We start from the raw sequence: 23221 nt of genomic DNA, 5'->3' as shown, positions 1-23221 counted from the left end.
TACTGACGATGGTCATACAACAATGTGGACGGACTTAATGTCACTGAACTGTACACTTAAAACACAGTTAAGACGGTAAATTTCCTGTTATGTGTATTTTACTACAATAAAGCAGTTACAAGGAATGGAGAAAGACTGCAGGTGGAATCTATCACAGATGAGAAAGCAACCATACGTCTCAGACAGTTTCAGGACAAACGGATCTGGAAGGAGAAGCGCTGGCTGAGACGGACAAAGAGATCCTTGAGGATTCCCCCAATTTACTCCACAGGGTGAGTTTCCCAGATAAGCTGTTGCTCGCTAACTGCTGCAGAGACTGTAGCTTTCGACTGCCCCTGCTTCCAGCGGCAGGGTTGGAACAGAGCTCTAGAATGTCCGAGGTGGGGACAAGTTTCTGCAATGCTGCCAATGTTGCTGTGAGGTACAGATACTCTGTAAGTCTTGCCCGATTCTTCGTGGCCCAGACTGCCAAAAGGTATCTGGCCCTTAGAAGGTATTTAATACATAGCTACTGAGCAGAGATGAAAGTTTGATTTGGTTTCTAAAATGGAGAATAGGTAATGTCTTCTTCCGAGTGTTATATCTGATTAGAATGAAACGATGCTATGTAAAAACACTGATACAAACGTAAGGCATTATTCTTCATACAAACAGGACAAAGAAGCCTTGAAAATTTCCCTGAAGTTCCGTTTACTTGCCATGATCTAATTTCTTGGTGAGTGGAAGGTAATATGTCCTGAAGACACAGAAAGCTCTGATTTAACCTTTTTTTTGTCATCTTGGAAAGCAGGGGGATGGGGCTTTTTGCCTATCAGGTTACTATTCTGGAGGACCTGGGTTTATTTGGAATAAAAATACAGTAGAAAAAAAATAGTTATTTGTTTCTCTTAGCGGTTTTTCTGGCTCCAAAACCTCTCTGGTTTTAGATGGATTTGTTATGCAGGAGGAAATCGAAGGTAAGGCATTACGAGTCTCACAGTTCTTCCCCGATAGGTCACATTCTGCTAACCTAATCATATTTGACAATAAATTTAGTTATCCAAGAAATTTATTATCCAAGTCTTATATATCTGCTTCCTATAGAGGAGTGTGATTTTAATCTATGATACACTGAGAACAGACAATAACTGTATCTTGTTTATGATTTAAGATGCTATATTAAAATTAAGACTTGTGTTTATGTGACTATAAAGAAAATTAGATGGATATTTATGAAAGCTGTTATTTTAGGAAAAGATTTAGAGTTAGAAGCCCTTTCCAACTCCTTTATAAACTGGGGAACATACAATTCCTTTAGGAAGAATTCCGTTTTTTCCCAATCGCACTCCAAATGATGGGAAAGGCAAAACATCCAGAGACCTTGACTTTTACCGCCTCAGATTTTAGACGATTGCTTTTCAGAATTTTCCTAATCAAAACTGTATAAAATCCTCTAGCTGATAAAAGGCCAAACATTTACATTCTTCTCAAGAGTTGAATGAATTTTTATGTATTAGCACAGATGGCATTCCAGTATTTATCATACTGAACAGGAAGGGATTCATTTTCATCATCCACGTACCGTACAAATGTGAAATTAAAATAGAATTTTCGCTGACGGTCAACACTGCAGATTCCACGTTATGATTAATTTCAAGAACACAAATTTCTACATCTTCAGTGGAACGTATACTTTTCAGTCGTAACAACAATCTCAAAGAGCTTTCAGTTTGTCTTTCTCTTGCTCCTTTTGACTGCAAAGTGTAAAAGATTCCTGAACAAACTGCCTGCACATTGGGCACTGCTGAAAATAACGAACACAGCCGTCACACAAGCACGTGTGTCGACACGGCAGAAGCACCCAGTTCACAGTTCCGTTCTGGCAAACCACACAGTCCTTGCTGTTCTCCTCCGGAGGCTCCGCTTCACTCTCGGACAGTCCGGCCTTTTCCAGCAAACTGCGCTCTATGCTTTTTTCTTCTGGAGAGGAAGTGCTGGAGGGAGTGGAATTATTATTTGCAGACATGAAAAGTTGCTGAAAATTAAAGCAACAAGGTTAAGGATAATCACAAATGACAATATCTCTTTTTTTTTTTTTTTAAGATTTTATTTATTTATTTGAGAGAGAGGGAGAGAGAGAGGGAGAGGGAAGCAGACTTTGCGCTGAGCACGGAGCCTGATGTGGGCCCGATCCCATGACCCCAAGATCATGACCTGAGCTGAAATCAAGAGTCAGATGCCCAACCAACTGAGCCCCGACAATTACTCTTTAAATCTGGGAGTCATAAAAGCTGCTAAAAATTTGTGAGCTAGCAAATCCAATAGCAAAAATAGCTAACTTCTGTGATAACTAACTGAAAAATATTATCTCTTTATACATGGTCATTCTTTGAAACTGCAAATAAAAGGGACAGAGATAAGACGACAGGGTACTTACCTTAAGATCATGAAATTGACCTTGAGCCAGGAGTAAATATTGATACAACATTCTACAGGAAAGTTTATAAGTCTTATCAGGAATATGAATTACTGACACCATGGAAATCTAAAATAAAAATTGAATACCAGTCAATACTTAACCTCCTTATATTATTTCACAGGCATGTGAAACAAAAGAAAAACAAAAGGTTGATAAATTGGAAAACTTACAATAATTGATTTAAATCATAGTCACTAAAGAGGAACCAGTTACAGAACATATTTTTGCCAGAGTTATTTTTAATTTTACTCGAAGTTACAAATTTAATGCAATCCTAACAAAAATTCCAATGAGCTTTTTCATAGAGTTATATGAGTTGACTCTAAAATTCTCCTGTGGAAAAATAACACATAAGAATAGCTACGAAAATACTAGAAAAAAAGCTGTGGGAGGATTGAGCCCAGTCAGATATTAAGACATAGTACAAAGCCTCTAAAATTAAAATAGTACAGGACATGGACAGGTGGCTAGAACAGAACAAACAGTCCAGAAACAGACCCAACTATCTATACAAATATGATGAGGGTATCATCTGAAATCACTGGGCAAACAGTCTTTTTAATTAAAAGTATTGGGACAACTGGATAGCTATTTGGAAAAATATATAATTAGATGCACTCCTCAAACCATATGTAAGAATAAACCCCAAAAGCATAAGAAACCTAATTATAAAAAATAAAACTATGCAAGCACTAGAAGAAAACATGTGAATTCCTTTTTACTCTCAGTGTAGGGAAAGACTTTCTAACTATGACTCAAACCCAGAGGCAGATGCATTTGACTGTATAAAAATTTAAAGCATGTATGACCAAAAGCCCCATAGGCAAAGTCAAAAGACATCTGATGAACTGGAATAAAATATTTACAATATCCCTAATTAATGAAAAACGTTCCAATATTGAAAAAAAGTAACCAAAAATCCTATTAAAAAATGGGCAAAAGACATGAACAGACAATTCACACAAAATTATAAACATGGTCCTTAGCCATATTAAAAGATGTTCAATTTCACTCACAAGATGATAAATACAAATTAAAACTTCATTGAGATATCATTTCCCACTCATTGGATTAATAGATTTCAAACGTTTATCAATATAGTTTATGGAGAAATAGTCACTTTCATATATTGCTGGTGGAAATGTATTAAAAAAGATAAAAAGGTACAACTCCACTGCAAGGATATAACCCCAATGGAGGGGAATTTGGTAATATGTATCAAAATGACATACCTTTACCCTTCAGCCATACAACCTCAACAATATGAAAATACATATGCACAGGCTATTCAGTGCAAAATTATTTGTTACTGCAGAATACTGGAAATTACCTGAATGTCCAGCCACAGGAGATTGGTTAAATAACTATGGTACCTATACACCCTACATACCATTGAGTGCTATGCAGCCATGGCAAAAAATGTGAGGAAGAGCTCTACGGACTGATCTGGAGTGATTTCCAGAGATATTATGAAGTGAAAAAAACAGGAACATGTATATAAATATATATAAAGTGTAATACCTTTTGAGTAAGAAAGAAAAGAAGACATATAAACATCTGTATCTTCTCATCATCACAATAAGAAACATAGGAAGAATAAACCAAAAAACAATAAACTTGGTTATCTACAAGAATTGGGGTATATAAGAATGGGGGGCACCTGGCCGGGTGGAGCATGCAACTCTTGACCTCAGGGTTGTGAGTTTGACCCTCATGTTGGGTGTGGGGGTTACTTAAAAATAAAATCGTAAAAAAAAATTTAAAAAAAAAGGCATTATGAGAAGGGATGACAGCATCTGAGTACACTTCCTCTTTATACATTTTTTTGACTTTTAGGAGAACTAATCCAAGTAATTTATGGACACAGAATTTGACTATAAGCCCTTGGGCAGCAAATAAGGAGAGGGCAGTTGAGTACCAAAATAAATTCAGTAATGAATTATAAATCGCTGGGAAAAAAAGGAATTCATGAAGCCATATGGATAATAAATAAAGAAATAAATGGGAGTTCTATTACTTACAGAATACTGAGGGCTGACCGAAGGGCTGGAATTGGAAAATAATCATTTTGCAATCATCATGGTAAAGATAAAATCTGTTAAGAATTATCAATGGATATTAAATCCAGGGGGGGAATTTTCATAAAGACTGGGATTTTGTGTGGTCTTAAAAGTGCCCCCCCAAAAAATAGAACAGAGGAGAAATGAGGTAACACCTTGCTGAGAGATCGAAATTAACATCACCAATGAGGGGAAAGAACTGCGTGTGCCTCCAAAGGTGACACCCTGAAAAGCATACATCATCACCTGTAGAGTAGATTGGCTGAAACGCACAACTCCAATCTGATCATGATGAAACACTGGACAAACAATGGGAAGAGTCCTATTTTACAAAAAGGGTGTATGTGACTGTATTCTTCAAAAATGCTAATATTGTAAAAGACAAACCCAGGCTGTGGCAATGTTCTAGATTAAAGGAGGCTAAAGGTACATGATAAATTGACTGACTGTAGACTAGAACCTGTACTGGAGAGGGAAACATGCTGTAAAGAAGACGGATAAATCCACTGACATATTGGCATATAGGTCATAGATTGGATAAAATATTTTATCAATGTTAGATTTATAAAGTTGATGACTAAATTGGGTTTATATCAGAGAATATTCCTATTATTAGGAAATACACACTAAGGTATTTGGGGGTAAAGAATCACGCATACAACTTATTCTTGATTCATTAAAATACACACACACACACACACACACACACACACGTGGGCAAAAAATAGTGCCAATAATGAAAATGTCAACAATTAACAATAGGAGATCTGGGTAAAAGGTATAGGGGTGTTCTTTTGTTTTTCTATTTTTGCAAGTTTCTAAAATTGTGTCCAAATGAAAAGTCTAAAGAAAGAATCCTACTATGGTTGTAAACATAATATTCTTTAGGGCTTTATAAAGATTTAATAATTTGGCAATGGCTTCAGAGGGTTGTAATACTGAACCAAAATGACAGGACTGGTAGAAGAGAGTAATATTATCACCTCACACAAACAATCCTGCCATTCAAGTTAGTATTAAAAGCTTCGGAAGCTACTATCATGCTAGTTATAAACATGTATGTACATGTATATGTCTACATATATAAATTTATATGTAGCTATAGATATATATTTGATATAGAAAAGATGCTCAAAATATACTAAATGAAAATAGGTCACAAAATAGTACATATAATTCAATCCTGTTTTTGTTTAAAAATTACATATATAAAGGTCTGCAAAGATACAAACATTCACAGTGGTTAACTTTGGATGATAGAATATAGGTGATTATGTATTTTTCCTTTTGACTTATCTAGATTTTCTAATTCTATTTCCTGCCACAAACATGTATTACTTGAGTAATAGGGAAAATATAATTGAGTAAAATGAAAAAAATGTCAAAATCAAAATAATGCAATAACAACCCCCGCTTCTACCTAAAATAACAAACTGACTACACTAGCAAAATGTAATTTTTACTGTTACAACAGGAATGGTAGAGTTTAATGTTTTTTTCTTCAGATTTAGACTCTGACCCCCAGAAAAAATACTGAAAAACCAAATGCTCGGTTTGCTTTTAAAATTCAGAACACAGAACATTAATACAAACCATGCTAAAAATATGCTTTAATTCCGACTTAGGCCCAGTCTCAGTGATAAGAGATGGAGAAGAAAGGTTTAACAGGAATAAAGGTAGGGCACCAGCCGATGAGAAGAAAAGACCCAGAGAAGACTTTAAAAGGAAAAGAGAAAATACCTATTAACCCCTGAGGGCCGGCCACCCCAGCTCCCCTGTGGGAATGCACCTGCCGCAAGTACGGCTGGGCCATGTTGTCCTCGTTCCAGTCAGATCCAGGGGCTGAGAACAAATCTTTCCCTGTTTATAGTGCCATTGACATAGACACTGGAAAGTGGTTAAAATGGTAAATTTTATGTTATATGTATTGTAACACACATACACACACAGGCAGGCGTGCGTGCGTGTGCCCCTGTTTAGACTGAGGAAGAAAGTCAGAAAACAAAGAAGACTCTGGGTACCTTAAATAGATAAAGATCACCCTCAGTGAGGGGGGAAAGAAGCCAAAAGGGGAGACTGGGAGGAAGGTGACAGATCTGACCCTTTTTGTTTTGTAGGAAAGGAAGGAAGGAAGGGAGCTTAGAAGACACGGGTGACATGGTGGTGACAGAAGGATTACCTTGCTGGGGTGGGTGGGGTAAAGAACAGAGGCTGGAAATATGAAACATCAACCTAACAGTACTTATTGATCTTCAACTGAACAGTGTGAGGGGGAGGAGGGGAGGAGGGGGAGGGAACAAGGGATTGTTGTCAAGCTCTATGAGGCTAGCTAACATTGCTCAGTATGACTTTGGGTTGTTGGGGTTTTTTTCACTTAGCACGTTTATTGAGCACCTATTAAGTTCCAAGACTGTGTTAGGTTATGGAAGCATACTGTTTTTAGTATGACTTATTTGGAAAAAACAAATTGACTTTAGCTCAATGGAATTTCAATTTGGTAAGATTAAAACCCCAAATTGTGTATGAGCAGGGTCTAGATTTCCCAATAAGGGTCTGCACTTTCCAAATGCAAGAAAATGTACACTTGTTTCAAGGAGATATTCTATTAAAATTTTTTTTTCCTAAGGTACTGACACAGGACGACAGAGGCTTACTGTTTCCATCTCTTCCTGAATGACTGGGGGTTTTCTTCAGACTCCCATTTCAGTCTCTAAGAAGAGTATTTACCCTAACACACAAGGTCGTTAGAAGGAATAAATAAGTTAATGTTTGCAAATGTACTATATATTATGATGTATCATGAAAATATTACCATATCTTTATTAATAAACATATCGATATCAGGCACTTCAGAAAAGTAGGAAATTGGGTTATAAGGGCATTCTTACCATGAAACAGTTTCACCAAAAGTTTATTTCAATGTATAAGCTTCTACCATACTCAGAGGAATGTCAGGGCTCAGGTCCTCTTAGATCCCTAAGATGCTTTTATCTTACTAATAGGGACAAACAACCAGACTAAAGAAATAATGAGCACATCATGAGAAAAGGAGATTACTACAATTACTGAAAATACAGGGATCAAATACACAGAAGATGTAGGTGCTGCAAGGGCTATGATGGAAACAAGCATGTAAAGAAAAGAGGGTCTTAAAACTGAGCACTTCAGATGATTATAATGCTTATTCATTCAGTGCTAAAAATGCTAAGAATAAACATGCTTCCCAAAAGACTTTTTCTATCCAGCAAACATGACAGAATACAGAATGATAAAATTAACTAATGCAACTATAACATACCTTTTGTTCTCTAATATCATATTCTTGTAACTCATATGGGAAAGAAGTCATACTCTGAAGCAGCTGTTAGATATATAATAATCACACAGGTGTACTTCCCAGGTATTCCTTTTCCAAGAAAAATGTGTCTGGGCCAAATGTATATCCTCGGACATTAAAATAAGACTTTTTCTATTCAACAAATAATTACAACCCATCACCCAAATCACTTAAAGGAATGCTTCCAGAATTTTAAAATTACTTACAATATCGTAAATTTCGCGGTCATCCTCACCAGCTAGGGTCAACAGTGCTACCAATGGATAGCGAGATCTGGGCACTGTACCAAAGTCTTCAATTTTAGTATCTCTTGGTAACTGGCAATATATTTCTTCTTTGCTGTCCTTTTTAATACTTTTTGAAAATGTAAAGGTAAATTGCCACTATGATCAAAAATCTAATAATACACCAAAGGTGATGAATAATAACTTAGCAAATACTTTATTTTATCCATAAAAGAGTCTAATGTCTAAAATTTTCATTTGTTAACGGATATATCAGATAAAAGGATACAAATACTGTTCTTGATAGAGGTATTCACTATAGAGAGCATCTTCCAGGGCTTGGGGAGTGCTTATTCGGAAGCAGTAAAAGTGCTTCTGCAGAGCTTCATATAATTTCTGAACACTGCACCCCCAGTAGCATGTCAGGAGGCTATCTTCAAGGCAATCTGTTGTCAAAGTTATGCCAGCTGTAGAAAACAAAGAAGAGAAGAAGACAAAGAGAAGAAAATTACCTAATGCAATTTCTCATACAATTACACGGTGAATAACAAAAGCTTCATTTGGAGGCTGGCCAGGCTGATGGCAGTTATAGGAACTCATTAAAGGGTACGTGCCTGTAAATGAAGGAACTGGGCCCTAAACAAGCGATAGAAAAACCTCAACATCTACACAGTTTTGAAGCACTATCAGTAAACTCTTATTATTTACACATTTACACTTGGAAATCACCAAGTTAGTTTTTCATGTGTGACTTAGAGACTTCTCCCACACAGAGTTTAAAAACTGAAATATAGTTCACTATTGATAACCTACCACTCTAACAGCATATATGATCTTAACTACAAGAAATAGTAGAGCTGTCTTCACAAGTGGAATACGCAACCTTGACCTGTAAGAAACAGAGCAGGACTGTCTCTGAAAGTGGACAGACTAACTCACAGGGTCCACAAGGTGATCACTGGAGTAGAAAAAATATGAAAAAGAAATCAAGCCTTACTAATATTAATATAGACATTGACAACATTAATATATACTCTTGTCACACAGTTAATGTCCTATATAATATGCAAAACATCCCAAGGAAAGAGTAGGAATTCTAAAACATGAAGGGCTTAATAGCAATGCCCTCATTCATTTATTTGTTTTCAGCATAATAAAACTTATTACAATTTAAGTAAACCTGATTAAGTGGAAAAATAAATTATAAGTGGACATACAAATCATATTTTTTACCTATTTATTAAACACTCACATAGGACTTACTATTACCACCCATAAGATTTTTCCCCTTGCTCATGGCAGTTGTAGCAATATCAAGTTCAAGGGCAGCAACACCTAGGGTCTTATACCTCTGGCAGTGGAAAGGGTAGCACCTAGTGCTCAGTGGCAGTGGTGGACTTACAAGACCAAAAGTACACGGTCTGGGGCACTGCTCCTGGCTGAACAGCCTCGGTCTCTGATTCTGGGTCTCCAAACCTATGTAATTCTGTAAGCTATCCAGTATCCTTTGATTGCAGTCATTTCTGTTATTTGCTAATAGAAATTCTGATGGATACATTATGAAGTTTTATTTTTATTTATTTATTTTTTAAGATACTAAATCAGTTTTTTTTTTTAAAGATTTTTTATTTATTTATTTAACAGAGATAGAGACAGCCAGCAAGAGAGGGAACACAAGCAGGGGGAGTGGGAGAGGAAGAAGCAGGCTCATAGCGGAGGAGCCTGATGTGGGGCTTGAACCCAGAACGCCGGGATCACGCCCTGAGCCGAAGGCAGACGCTTAACCACTGTGCCACCCAGGCGCCCCCATTATGAAGTTTTAAAAAGGTGATCAGGGGCACCTGGGTGGCTCAGATGGTTGAGCGTCTGCCTTCGGCTCAGGTCATGACCTCAGGTCCTGGGATCGAGCCCCGTGTTGGGCTCCTGGCTTAAAGGGGAGTCTGCTTCTCCCTCTCCCTCTGCCTCTCCCCTGTACATGCTCCCTATCTCTCTGTCTCAAGTGAATTTTAAAAAATCTTAAAAAAAAAAAAAGAATATTCCTTAAAAAAATAAATAAATAAAAATGTGATCAATGGGTGGCTGGGTAGCTCAATCAGTTGGGTGTCTGACTCTTGATTTTGGCTCAGGTCATGATCTCAGGGTCGTGGGATGGAGCCCTGAATTGAGCTCTGCACTCAGAAGGGATTCTGCTTGAGATTTTCTCTCTCTCCCTCTCCCTCTGCCACTGCCCCACACTCACTCTCTCTCTCTCTCTAAAATAAATAAATGAATCTTTAAAAAAATATATAAATCATCCCTTTAAAAAAAATAAAAAGGTGATCAAGAATACGTGTTACAAGGATACACACAAACACAAGCAGACGCTTACAGGATAGCAAAAATTCAGTTTTTTACTTTTCTCCTCCGTAGTTGTAGTATGTACACAGAGTTTCAGATTTGGAGTACGCACAGTAGCAGTGACATAGGATAATTTCCAATCATAGTTAAGCAAAACGTTTAATTGTCAGGAACTCTGCAATAGGTAATTGGAACAGAATTTGATTTCAAAGTTTTATATGATTCCAATCATCAGGTATTATTCAAGAATGGGAAATTTAATTAGTTATTATTTTTCAATTAGCTATTAAATAGCTAAAGAAAGACACTCAATCAATACAAATTTAAATATATATTTATATACTTTTAATATACAGTGATTATGTTAATTGGTATATTATATATTAAAACATATTAATATGTCATGTTCATATATACTATTTATATTATGTTACATAACAATGTTTATACATTGAAAGTTAATATACATATTAAAAATCATAGGTCCTTTTCTCTATGTCACCACAGAACCATACAACATGAGGTAAGGAAAAAAAGCTGAAGTAGATATGAAAGGAAGAAATAGAAAAGGCATATAAAAGAAAGTGGAAAAAGAAAAAAAGGAACCCAGAAAATGATTTCTTAATATCCTTGGCAGAAATGTGAAAATGTGAAAAGATGTTATGTATGGAGCTCTAGTTATATCAAAATGCTGGAATCTACCCAAATGTCCAACAATAGGGGATTCAATGAATAAAATATGGAATATTCTATAATGAAGTATTCTGGAGCTCTTAAAAAAGAACTGAGGCATGGCAAAATATCTGCATATGCGACTGTGGGATGATCTTCAGAATACATACAGATGAAAAAAGCAAGATGGAGGCAAGTATACAGCATATTCCTGTTTACCTCACAGGAGGGATATCCATATCTACATGGTTGTTTACACTACAAAAGAACCATGGAAGGGTAAGCCCTAAAACATGTTAAACTACCTAGTTTATCTGCTCTGTAAAAAGCAGCAGAGTTCCAGAGATTCAGAGCTGCCTAAGAGCTTGTTTACAGACTGCATATACGTGACTGAAGTGGGGAGAGTGTCAGAGACTACGGACAACTGGAGATCAGACTTCAACAGAGTATGCCTCTGAAATTAACATTACAAGTTAATGAGAAGGGAGAATACAATCTCCAAATTCTACCCTCCACAATCTCTCCTACACTTGTCCATGGCATAGACTGAGAAGAGAACGTACTGATTTACACTAATTGATGGCAGTACAAATCCCCCCAGGCAAAACTGTCTCCCTTTTGTTTTTCCCACTTCTCCTGCAGACAGTTCTCATTCTTCCATTTTCTCAGTCTTCTAAAATTCAGTGCAAACACAATGCCATCTCAGATCAACAGCAACAGCAGACTTGGAACACAGCCTTAAACCAGAAAATTCAAAACTGAAGCTAACTGAAAGAGCATGCGGGTGATCTCCCTCAACCTGCCCTACGTGCCTAGCTGTAACAGCCAAATAAAGCCCTGCGTAAGAGACAGCCATGAAAAAACTTGCAAAAAAAAAAAAAAAAAATGACTACAGTCAAAGAGTTGAGGCATTAAAAAAAAGGAGAAACAATAGAGCAGAAAAGCCACAAACTTTCTTTTTTTTTTCTTTTAAAGATTTTATTTATCTATTTGACAGAGAGAGAGACAGCCAGCAAGAGAGGGAACACAGCAGGGGGAGTGGGAGAGGAAGAAGCAGGCTCCTAGCGGAGGAGCCTGATGTGGGGCTCCATCCCAGAACGCTGGGATCACGCCCTGAGCCGAAGGCAGATGCCCAATGACTGCGCCACCCAGGCGCCCCAAGCCACAAACTTTCTTGAGAAGAATCCCTGGGGAAGAAGAAATAATGTCCAAGGTGACCATGCATGAGGATAATAAATCCAGAGTATTGGGAGATGAAAATTTTACGTTGTAGAGAATAGAGGTTCACAAGTTCCTCTGAAAATGCTACATGTGTCATTTTGTCTAACCCTTTTACCTTTGTTAGGTCTCACCAGGGTGAATAAACCAAAATATGAGGAAGCTGTTAGAAAGGGACAGGAGAATTTCTGAACCAAATGAATTAAACTCAACTAGCATATCCTGAGTACTTCCTTTCAATTTCAGTAGAGCCTTTTACATTGGGGACATGGAAATATCATAAATCCAAATCCAGTATTACCATATAACAACAAAAGAAATCCCAACAATCCGCCCATAGTAAAGAGAACTAAATGACTAAGATTAAAATTGATTTTCTTGTTCATTTTCAAGTAAATCAGGTCTCCAGGTATTCTCCTTCCCTCCCTTCATGCCAGGCACCTTGGGTACAGTGGTGATAAAAGACCTAGAATTTTAAACTACCTACACATCTAATGAAATAACCTTTTAAAATGTCACAATTATTGCTCAGAATCTTATCGTAACGTCTTGGTTAGACATCTTTAATGATATACACTGCTACACAGTTTAAACAAATGAATTTTATTCCGCCAAATGTAATTCCCACCAAAATCCTTCTCCTTATTTACCCACAGAAGACAGATAATGAGTGATAGGCACTGGTATTTTATTTTTTTAAAGATTTTATTTATTTGAGAGGGAGAGAGAGAGAGGGAGGGAGCATGAGGTGGGGAAGGGCAAAGGGAAATGGAGAAGCAGACTCCCCGCTGAACAGGGAGCCCAACTCGGGGCTTGATTCCAGGACCCCGAGATCATGACCTAAGCTGAAGGCAGATGCCTAACAGACTGAGCCACCCAGACACACTGGCATTGGTATTTTAAAAATTAAAAGACTTCACTAAGTACGGTATAAACCACACATTTAAAAAATTTTTTGGGTACTTCAGTAATGCTATTGTTGGTTGGCAGCTGAGAGGTCTTCTAGTTACTGGATGTCTTTTCATTTGCTTCTAACATTTACAGGGGGGCAAAAGGGGCACTTTTTGATATTATTTCTGCCTGAAAGGAAGATTGGCGGATTTCCTTGCACTTTCTAGCTCACAAGTATCCTGTGTTTGTTTGCTCACAATTTATCAGATCTTACTTTTTCAGCATTTCCCAGCTTGTGGAACTATGTAGCAGGAAGGACAGCTGTGTACTGGCAGCTTTTTGTATTAGCAGTCCTACTCAAGACCCACATATGACATGGCAACAGGTCCGAGTGCCGGACCACAGAGGTCAGAGGTCACCAAACTACCACTGTTCTGTACATTTTAATTAGGCATGTTTTCTAAACAGGTTAATTTTCTCTATCATATCTTGAAATTTGGTCTTCCAAAGTGAAAAATGTCAGAATGAACCCCCGTAAAATCTTAAAAAAAAAAAAGGGCGGGGGGCGCCTGGGTGGCACAGCGGTTAAGCGTCTGCCCTCGGCTCAGGGCGTGATCCTGGCATTATGGGATCGAGCCCCACATCAGGCTCCTCCTCTATGAGCCTGCTTCTTCCTCTCCCACTCCCCCTGCTTGTGTTCCCTCTTTCGCTGGCTGTCTCTATCTCTGTCGAATAAATAAAATCTTTAAAAAAAAAGAATGAACCCCTTACCTACCATTAGAGGGAAAAAAAAGAGGTCCTTAGTTCTCTTTAATTCATAGGGTGCTAGTATACTATTTACAGCTAAGGAAGAATAAGAAACTTTGTACTGCCTCATTATGAATTAGTATTTACTTAAGGCTGATAATCCCCATTGACTAAGTACACTGATTTATTTTTTAAGATTTTATTTATTTATTTATTTAGCATGCATGAGCAGGGGAGGGGCAGAAGGAAAAAGAAAGAACCTCTAGCAAACTCCACGCTGAGCACAGAGCCTGACTTAGGGCTCGATCTCACAACCCTGAGATTATGACCTGAGCCGAAATCAAGAGTCGGACATTTAACCAATTGAGCCACCCTGGTGCCCCGGTACACTGATTTTTGACATGTGATTCTGGAAGTTAGAGACAGGAAGATGACTATACAAGAAGGGTCACAGAAGCCAAGGAAGCAGGGCATCAAGAAGGAAGGATTGGTCAACTCTGTTAAACTCTGCAGAGACAGTGTTAACTCAGGCCTACAAAGCATCCACCAGATTTTATGACTGCTGCAGGTCAGGGTAGGGGCAGAGGGGATGATCAGTGACCTTGGGGAAAGCCATTTCAGCAGGGGGATTTGGGAAAAATCAGACTGCACTCATCTGAGGAGTGAAAGTAGAGCTGGCTAAGGACGAAGACAAATGCAGCCTGCTTTTGAGAAGCCTGGCTGTGAGGGGAAGAGAGACAGGGCAGCAGCCACAGTAAGATAAAACGCTGACAGAGACTGGAGTTGTTTTTAAGATCCCGGAAATCCGAGCAAGTGTAAAAGGTGATAGGGTCTCAGTCCAGAAATCTTTGTGGAGCCACGGAACTATACCTAGAACTGCCCACTCTGTGTCTCTACTTACCTGCTACAAAAGCATTTCAAAGTCCAGAAGTTCACAACTGAATTCATTACCTTTCTTCCAAAACCTGCTGCCCCTCCTGTATTCTTTATCCTGGTAAAAGGATCTGTCTGAGGAGGGCCCCTGCGAAGAGCCTGAGTCTTCCCCACTCTGCTCTCTTACCTGTCCCACCCTGGGTTTTATCCACAACAAATTACTTCTTGTTTCTCTACTGTATTGTTTTGTTTCTATATCGGTGCTTTGTTCATACTTCTCCGTCTACCTAGAATTCCTCCCAACCCCATGAGGTAAACATCTACTTATCTTTCAAGACTCTACTAAAAAAACAAATAGATAAATAAATAAGATAGATTCAGCACATCCTTTAACAAGGCTTTTCCTGAATATGCTTCCCCACCTCAGCAAACTTAACCATTTCTTTCTTTCTCTCTCTCTTTCTTTCTTCCCTTCCTTCCTTCCTTTCACTCCAGTGGTTCCTAGATAGTCTTGCAGACAATTCATTTTTCCAAGTAAGCACAGAAACAAAGTGCTATCATCTATTATTACCATCTCCCAAAATAACATTTTATACCAAAATAACTTATACCCAAAATATCATAATTTCAGATTAAAAATACTTGTTCTTGATGTTAGCAACCTTACAGTAACTGTTTATGCTATACCATCCATATGTTTCTTGCTGCACTCAGGACCCGTGAAAATGGCAGTGTCCTAACAAACTTCTCTTATTAACGGTTAAGATACTTTATTTTTCTCACACAAATGCCTGTTTGTTAGTTGATAAATTACTGAGGAGCAAGTTTGGTGAATTATTAGTCTTTGTATTTGTAGTACAAAGTACTACATAGTACGGCTCCCAGAATAAAATAGGTGCTCAATGAATACCTGTTAAGTCTAATGAAGAGAAAGCAATACAGAAAGAAAAATGCTAAGCAAGGGGCATAGAAAGAAAAAGATCTTTGGAAAATAGCCACCAACTTGTAATTGAAGCTGAAGATGGATTAGTGATCTCTAAGCCAAAAGGATTCTTGACTTGTCTCATTTGCTTTTTGAAAACTCTTGTGTTGAACAGGGTCTCTTCTGAATTTCTCAAAATTACTGGAACATCCCAACCAAACCTGAAGAAAAAGAAAAAGAAAATAATACGTAATTTTAGCAAATGCTGAAACTTTGTTATATGTGAAGTATGCTGTGCTTCATTAGTTATTCCTTTTTAAACAAGCGCCACGAAAAGAGATTAATTTATTCAGTTTACATTATATTACAGAATTAACCTAGAATTGAGAGATTAGAGGCCCCATACGATTGCAATATATTGTTCAGCTGGCTGAACTGACATACTCCTGAAAACAAAGAGTTCTACTGTTAATATTATTGATGATAACAAAGTAGTACAGTCATTACAGATAAACTGTACTTAATATAACAGAAAAACACGGTAAGAATTATTGAATTTTTTACATGATATAAAAAACAAATTCATATTTAATATGATGCAGACTATTTGATATTATTTATGGAATAGGAGAACTTTTAAACACCAAATACAGCACTTCATTTATATAACATATTTTCTACTTTTAAATTTTAGGTAAAAATGTGATAGTGCACATTGAACAGATTAGAAGGAAAATGAAAGGGACCAAACTCAATTCCTTATCAAATTAGAAAGCAGCTAAGTTCACTCGATTAAAAAAAAGTAACTTAAAATGAATACACATTAGTTAAACCAGGGGACATTCGGTTAAGATGGCATTCATACTCTGATGCACTCTCTTCTCTCCAGACACTTAGCAGTGCTGGATAAAAAATAAACAGAGAAATCAAAAGGACCCCACTGAAATGAGCAAACGAACTGTGGTGTGTTGAAACAAAGGAATAGTAGTACTTAGTAATGAAAAGGAATAATTTCTTCCTCAAAAACAACATACTGAGCAAAAGAAGTCTTACACATGTGATTCCGTAATATAAAATTCGAAAGCAGGCAAAACTAATCCATAGTAGAAATAAAAAACAGGGCAATGGTTGCTTCTGGGGGATGGAGGGGTATGGACTGACCAGGAAAGGGCACGAGGAAACTTTCTCTGGTGATGGTAATGTTGCATATCTTGAGAGAGGTTTGAGTAGAGGTGATGTGCTTGATAACACTGCAGACTTGTACATTTCATTGTGTGCGAATATTACTTCAAAAGAAAAAAAAGGAACTATAAACAAAAACAAATGTTGAGGGACGTGCTCAGTTGGTTAAGTATCGGACTCTTGGTTTCGGCTCAGGTCATGATCTCAGGGTCAAGCCTCGCATCGGGCTCTCTCTCTGCCTCTCCCTCTGCCCCTCCCCCATTCTTTTTCTCTCCCTCCCACTTCCAAAAAAACAAAACAAAACAAAACAAAAAAACCCTAAATGTTGAGCTCCAGCTAATAACATGGAATGCTTTAGTGTTTACAGGAAGGCTAACAACTTACTGTGAAGTGATCAAGAAATAAGACGGACAAATATGTAATAAAGACTCCATAGCAAAATACTGATTGTAGAACCTAAGTGATGGGCATATATATGTTCACTGTATAATTTTTTCAAGTTTTCTGTATGTTCGAAAATTTTAATAAAATGGGAAAAAAGAGACAGAGCAGGTTCAAAGACAAATCTTTATGGCTCTGAAAAGGGAAAGAAATACAAAGTAGTGAGTAAGGTTAATGCCATGATTTGATGGGTCCCGAGTCTGGCAGCAGGCAGTGGCAAGTAAGCCTTCCCACAGTAAGAGGACTTTATAGGTTGTCCATTCGAAACAAGAGCCAAAGAGAGGTTCAGAATTTGAATCCAGGAGCTGGGTTAGGCCAATATCAATATGGAACAGAACTGTCATTATTAAGACCTGCTCCTTGACTAGCAGGCATCTAGGAATCTGGTTGGAGACGATTGTAAAATGGTTAAACAGCAAGGGTGATGGCAAAGGGTGGGGAAGAAAACTTCTACGAAAATTTAGGTTGCAAACCCAAATTTCAAAACACATGAATAAATCTAATGCCAAGAGAAGGCCAATAAAAGTAACACATGGAACAAAGTTATACTCTAGATGAATTTAATTTTATGGAACAGTTAGAAAAGGCTGTTCTGGTCCTGCTTAAGAAAGCTGAAAAGCGGGCCTCTAGCAGATGAAACTGTTTCCAAGTAAGTTAACTGTAACCCAAAACAAAGCTCAAGAAAATATCCATGAATACAAAAACATCCAGCACCCTAAAGTAAAATTCACAGTGTTTAGCATCCAATAAAAAGTTAACAGCCATGCAAAGAAGAAAATATGACTCATAATGAGAAGAGAAACTAATAGAAAGAAATAGACCCCAAAAATAACATGGATACTAGAACTAGTGGACAAGAACATCAAAACAATTGTTATAACTATACTCCATATTTTCAAAAAGTAAGTAAAGGTTAAGCATATTATATGGAGACATGGAAGATATTTAAAAAGACCCAAATCCATTTCTGAAGATGAAAAAACACAACATCTGAGATGAAAAATACAGTGGATGAGATTACTCGCTGACTTAACATTACAGAACAAAAGATTAGTATATTTGAAGATTTATCAACAGAAAGGATCCAATATGAAACACAGAGAGGAAAAAAATGCTGGATAAAAGAACCCCAAAACATCAGTGACCGATGGACAACTTGATGCAGTTTGCAGAGAAGGGGCAGAGACGTACAAGAAAACTACAGACATGTATCACTCAGGAACATAGATGCAAAACTTCTTAGTAAAATGTTAACAAATGAAATCCAACAATATATTAAAAAGCTAATAATCATGACCTACTGACGGCTTAACATAACATTAAAAATTTAATGTAATTCATCATATTAACAGAATAAGAAAGACAAACCATACGATCATCTCAATACATGCAGAAAAAGCACTTGCTAAAATCCAATGTCTAGTCCTGATAAAAACCGTAAGCAAACTAGGAATGTAAAGGAACTTAACCTGATAAAGGGCAGCAATAAATATGCAGAGCTAACAACTTTCTTAATGAAAAACTGCTTTCCTCCTAAAATCAGGAACAAGACACTTAATAGCTACGTGTCCTTAAGCAATCGCTCAACCTCTGTGTTACTGGTTTCCCATCTGGGAAACCCTTTATAACAGGGCTTGGCACTACGTAAGTGCTAGCAATGATAATGCTGATGATGGAGCAGACGTAGGGGTTGACAGAAGAGCTAGAGAGAAAGAACAAATCCAGTAATTTCTCCTTTTTGAACCTCAGAATCAGTTACCCCGTGGCCTCTATGTCCACTGCCCAACATCGTCCCAGTGCCTTTTAGCGGTTAAGTCAGGAATGTGAAATGGTAGGACACAAGATATAATCTTCCCACAAGAGCTATAACACCTCCTCTTCTTTTCTTCATCCCTTGGAGTGAAAACAAAAAACAAACAAAGAAACAAACAAACAAACAAAAAACAAAGGGAGGAAACACCATTCCATGCTATACATACTCATTCTATTTCCTGGCCCCTTCATCATTTTAATTCTCCCTACCATCCCCTGCCCCTTTTTTTTCCTTTACCCCCACCACCTGGCTCCTTACACCCACACTCCCAGCAGTAAACACTGGAATTCAGAGCTCATTGTGTTCAGTTCTACTGTAGATTCAAGCATTATATTTCAGATACTTTATCATGTTGTACCTAAAAATTTCAATTAGAGAATCTTTAAAGATGTAAGAGCCAGAAACCCAAAAAGCAGGGCTTTGGAGAAATCTCTGGAAGCAGCCTGTTGTTAAGCATGGAATTCCTTTGCAATATGCTTTATTTATTCCATGATATATCTGGTTTTAATGTAAAAAGTATTATTTCTCCAAATCTTTATATAAAATCAGTGTTGTAGGAAGATATACCATATCTGTTCTGTGGCTTTGAATACACCTCAGAATGGAACAAATAATTTGAGATGTAAAGTGTTGCTTCTTTTCAAACATGCTTATCCAAGGCTGCTTGGCCCAGCATCATATCAAGAGATGCCAAAGCACTATTATTAAAGAAATTCATCTCCTTAGATTTTTTATTTCTCCACCTCATGCTTAATCTTGGGTCTACATTTTCTAATAGCCTAAGGCCCTTGATTTGAGTCAAATATAACTTTTAAAATTGGTAATATGAATTGTGCTAAACCCTTGGCCTTTTTATCCTACATAACCTTTTTACCATGAAAAATAACATACAGAAAAGTACACAAAACATTGTTCAATGAATGAGAAAGTAACTGGCCTTTGGGTTAACAACTCAAACAATATCCTCAGAAAGTCTCGTGTGTCGCCTGCCAGGCACTACCCTTTCCCTCTCCACTATCTTGACTTCAATTACTATAATTTAGTGTTCTGAATTATTATGTAAGTGGAAGGATGCTGTGCACACATTTATTTCCTATTTTACAACATTATGCTTGCAGATCCTCGGTAGCTCTACTTAGCGTGTTCTGCGGCTGGGTAGTATTCTGCTGTACAGTAAACGTGCTCTACCTTGCTTACTTGCTCTACTCTTAACGGACATTTAAGTTGTGCTCACATTTTGGCCATTATGAATAATGCCTAAACAAACATTTTCATACAAGGCACTCGGTGCCCATGCGTGTACCTGCATTTTTGTTAGGTCCACACATGCTGAGAATGGTATTTCTCGGCCATAAGGTCTGTGCTTCTCCAACTTCAGAGGATAATGCCGACAATGATTCTATGGAGTACCATCAGTTTACACTCCCACGTTGCCCTTGCGCCAAATCCTTGCCAAAACCTTATTAGCCACCTGGTAGGTATGTGGTGGCACTGGATTATGGTTTTAATTTCTATTTCTCAGATGACTGATTATTCTTATTTATAGAAATTCTTTATATGTCCTAAATACAAGCCCTTTGTTGGATATAGCTTCACCCCTCCTACATCTTGCCTTTCACATTCATAATGGTATCTTTTGATGAACAGAGTTCTTAATTTTAACAGTTATTAACCTTTTCCTTTAAGGTTAACGCTCTTGCTCTTTGGCTTTTCATTACTGACTTATCTGAATTATGTCCTGACACTGCCACGTTTCTGAATTATGATCTCAGACATTTTTGCATTCCTGTCCTCTTAAAGGACTTAGCCAAGCACGACTAGAGCAGCCAATGCTGAATCAAGGCTCTGGGTCTGTATCTGACTTCATCAGCCCTGTTACCCCAATATCCTAATGCTTTGGGGGAAACAAGGGTTGAGGGGAGGGTAGAATTCACTATATAATAGAGACATGTCGCAGTCTAACCACACCTCTTGTCCTAAGCATTACGTTTAATGTCTGAGATCATGTAAGCCGGTTTTGGGGCAGCAGACACACAGATGACTCATGTTGACCTTTCAGCCTAGTATAATCCCAAACCTTTTCACATACCTGACCCAGCATGAACTTGCTCATTTTTGCACAAAACCCCACAACTTCCAGTTTTAACCTGTTTGATGTGGACCAATATTTCTATCTTTAACATATTACTCAAAAGCCTGTATGCAGAGATGACCTGGAATAAGGTTAAAAATTGGAGACTGGTCAAACAGTAATCCATAATTGGTGCTGACAAATGGTTCTGTAAAATACTGGTAAACAAACCCAGTGACGTGTCTCTGGCCACCATCCCAATATCTGGGCTTTTCCACATTTTTAATCAAAAACTAGAATAAAGACATTGATGCCCTATGTATCACATCATGGCTGATATGACAATACAAGAAATAATAAAATAGTAAAAGGGAAAACTGACACATTTTCTTTTCAATCAAATTTCATCTTTATCTTTTTCGACTCAAAGTCATGTTGGCAACTGTTAGTAATGGAATACCAACTAAATAAATGTTTCTAAACATTCATTATTTTCTTTTATATAAACTTAGTCCCCCCCTTTTTCCATAAAGATAATTTTCCATTCTCTTTTAGTGTTACAATTTAATTCTTATTCCTCCTGGATTTTTCTATAATTCTGGTTTTTCCCATTTCTTTCTCTTTTTTTAAAATATTTTTGTTTATTTATTTGACATAGAGAAAGAGTGAGCATGTGCGCACAAGCAGGGGGAGCAGCAGGCAGAGGGAAAAGCAGACTCCCCGCCAAGCGGTGAGCCCAATGCAGGGCTCAATCCCAGGGTCCTGGGACCATGACCTAAGCAGAAAGCAGATGCCCAACCAACTGAGCCACCCAGACACCTCTGGTTTTTCCCATTTCTAAATTGTTTGTTACACCTGTTCATAATGTTTAAACTTCTAGCACAGCAATAATCTGTGGACTTCCAATTCTGACCACATTTTTCTTATTGCCTATATGTCTTACCCTGCACACACTTTCAAAGCTTCTAATCAGAGGCCGAATTGGTAGACTGGACCTCCTTTCCTTGTGTTTGGAGTCTCATGGAGCTCCTCCTGAATAAAGGTTACTTTGAAGCTAAAATTTTAGGCTCAGCAGTAAAGAATTTTTATTACCCCTTCAACCTTGAGTTCTCAAGCCAATCATAAAACAGACATGCAATTGTTAATTTGGGGGGCCTTCTCTTCAGGGTGATCTCCCAAAGACAGTCTCACACAGCTTGCTGGATTCTGACACTGGATCAGGATATAATAACCATCCACGGGGAAACCCTTGGTAGGGGAGGATTGTCTGAGGGAACTGCTGTGCTAATGATATGACTTTGGGAAAATGAATCAGTCTCTAAAATTCTGTGCCTTTACTTGTAAAATGAGGGGTTCAAATAAGTGACCTTAAGGCCCTACAAAGGTTTGAAATGTCATTTCTAACAGCTTTGTGTTTCCTTCTAGATTGTTCTACAAACATTCTTGCCAGTGCAAGCGTCAAGTATCGTGCACCCTAAGCAACACAAACTAAAGTCATACTCTTTTCCTAGGGAGGAACGTGTACCTTGTCACCAACCTCATCACACACACAAGCTACCGCATTCAACAACTGAGATGAGAAACAGTCGAGGTCAGCCTATCAGGCAGGGTTGGCAGGAAGCCACATCTGTTCTTTAAACATCAAGAATTTAATACTAATATAAAGAACTGTTAGTCAAGTACTGAAGACTGAAAATGCAAGAAGGGGACATTGAGGGGTCGTGGCACAAAGCAGTTATCACTCCTCAGGTTGGAGAAACAAAGCGAAGAGTGGGATTATTACGATTTCGAAGCTTGGATAAGGGAACCCCCAGAGCTGGCATGCAGACCTTTGTGGTCGGAGAGCTGGCCAGCTGGCGCTGGTATCTCTGAAGGAGTGCGATAAGGCTGTTCTAGGTCTGAGGGGAAATCGTCAACTAAATAAACTGCTGCTACTGGGGCCAACTGCCACTGCCAGGGCAAAGGTCAGTGCTGC

The 23221-nt window shown here is 37.9% G+C and overlaps 1 protein-coding gene across 1 annotated transcript in view; it reads right to left on the bottom strand.

Annotated features, from left to right (window-relative positions):
- Positions 1–1030: 1030 nt before the first annotated feature.
- The window catches only part of CGRRF1 (cell growth regulator with ring finger domain 1), a 27681-nt gene continuing 5490 nt past the window's right edge, over positions 1031–23221 (bottom strand). The window contains exons 2-6 of the mRNA XM_008701733.2: positions 15821–15960; positions 8369–8546; positions 8062–8209; positions 2417–2524; positions 1031–2014 (exon numbers count right to left, since the gene is read on the bottom strand). Of these exons, the coding sequence (XP_008699955.1) occupies positions 1694–2014; positions 2417–2524; positions 8062–8209; positions 8369–8546; positions 15821–15960 (895 nt within the window). The 3' untranslated portion in view covers positions 1031–1693. The remainder of the gene's footprint in view (positions 2015–2416; positions 2525–8061; positions 8210–8368; positions 8547–15820; positions 15961–23221) is intronic.

Source organism: Ursus maritimus, unplaced genomic scaffold, assembly GCF_017311325.1.
Source record: "Ursus maritimus isolate PB19 unplaced genomic scaffold, ASM1731132v1 scaffold_25, whole genome shotgun sequence".
Classification (NCBI taxonomy): domain Eukaryota; kingdom Metazoa; phylum Chordata; class Mammalia; order Carnivora; family Ursidae; genus Ursus; species Ursus maritimus.
The sequence above is the reverse complement of the archived record's forward strand: the minus strand, read 5'-3'. Positions and strand labels throughout refer to the sequence as shown.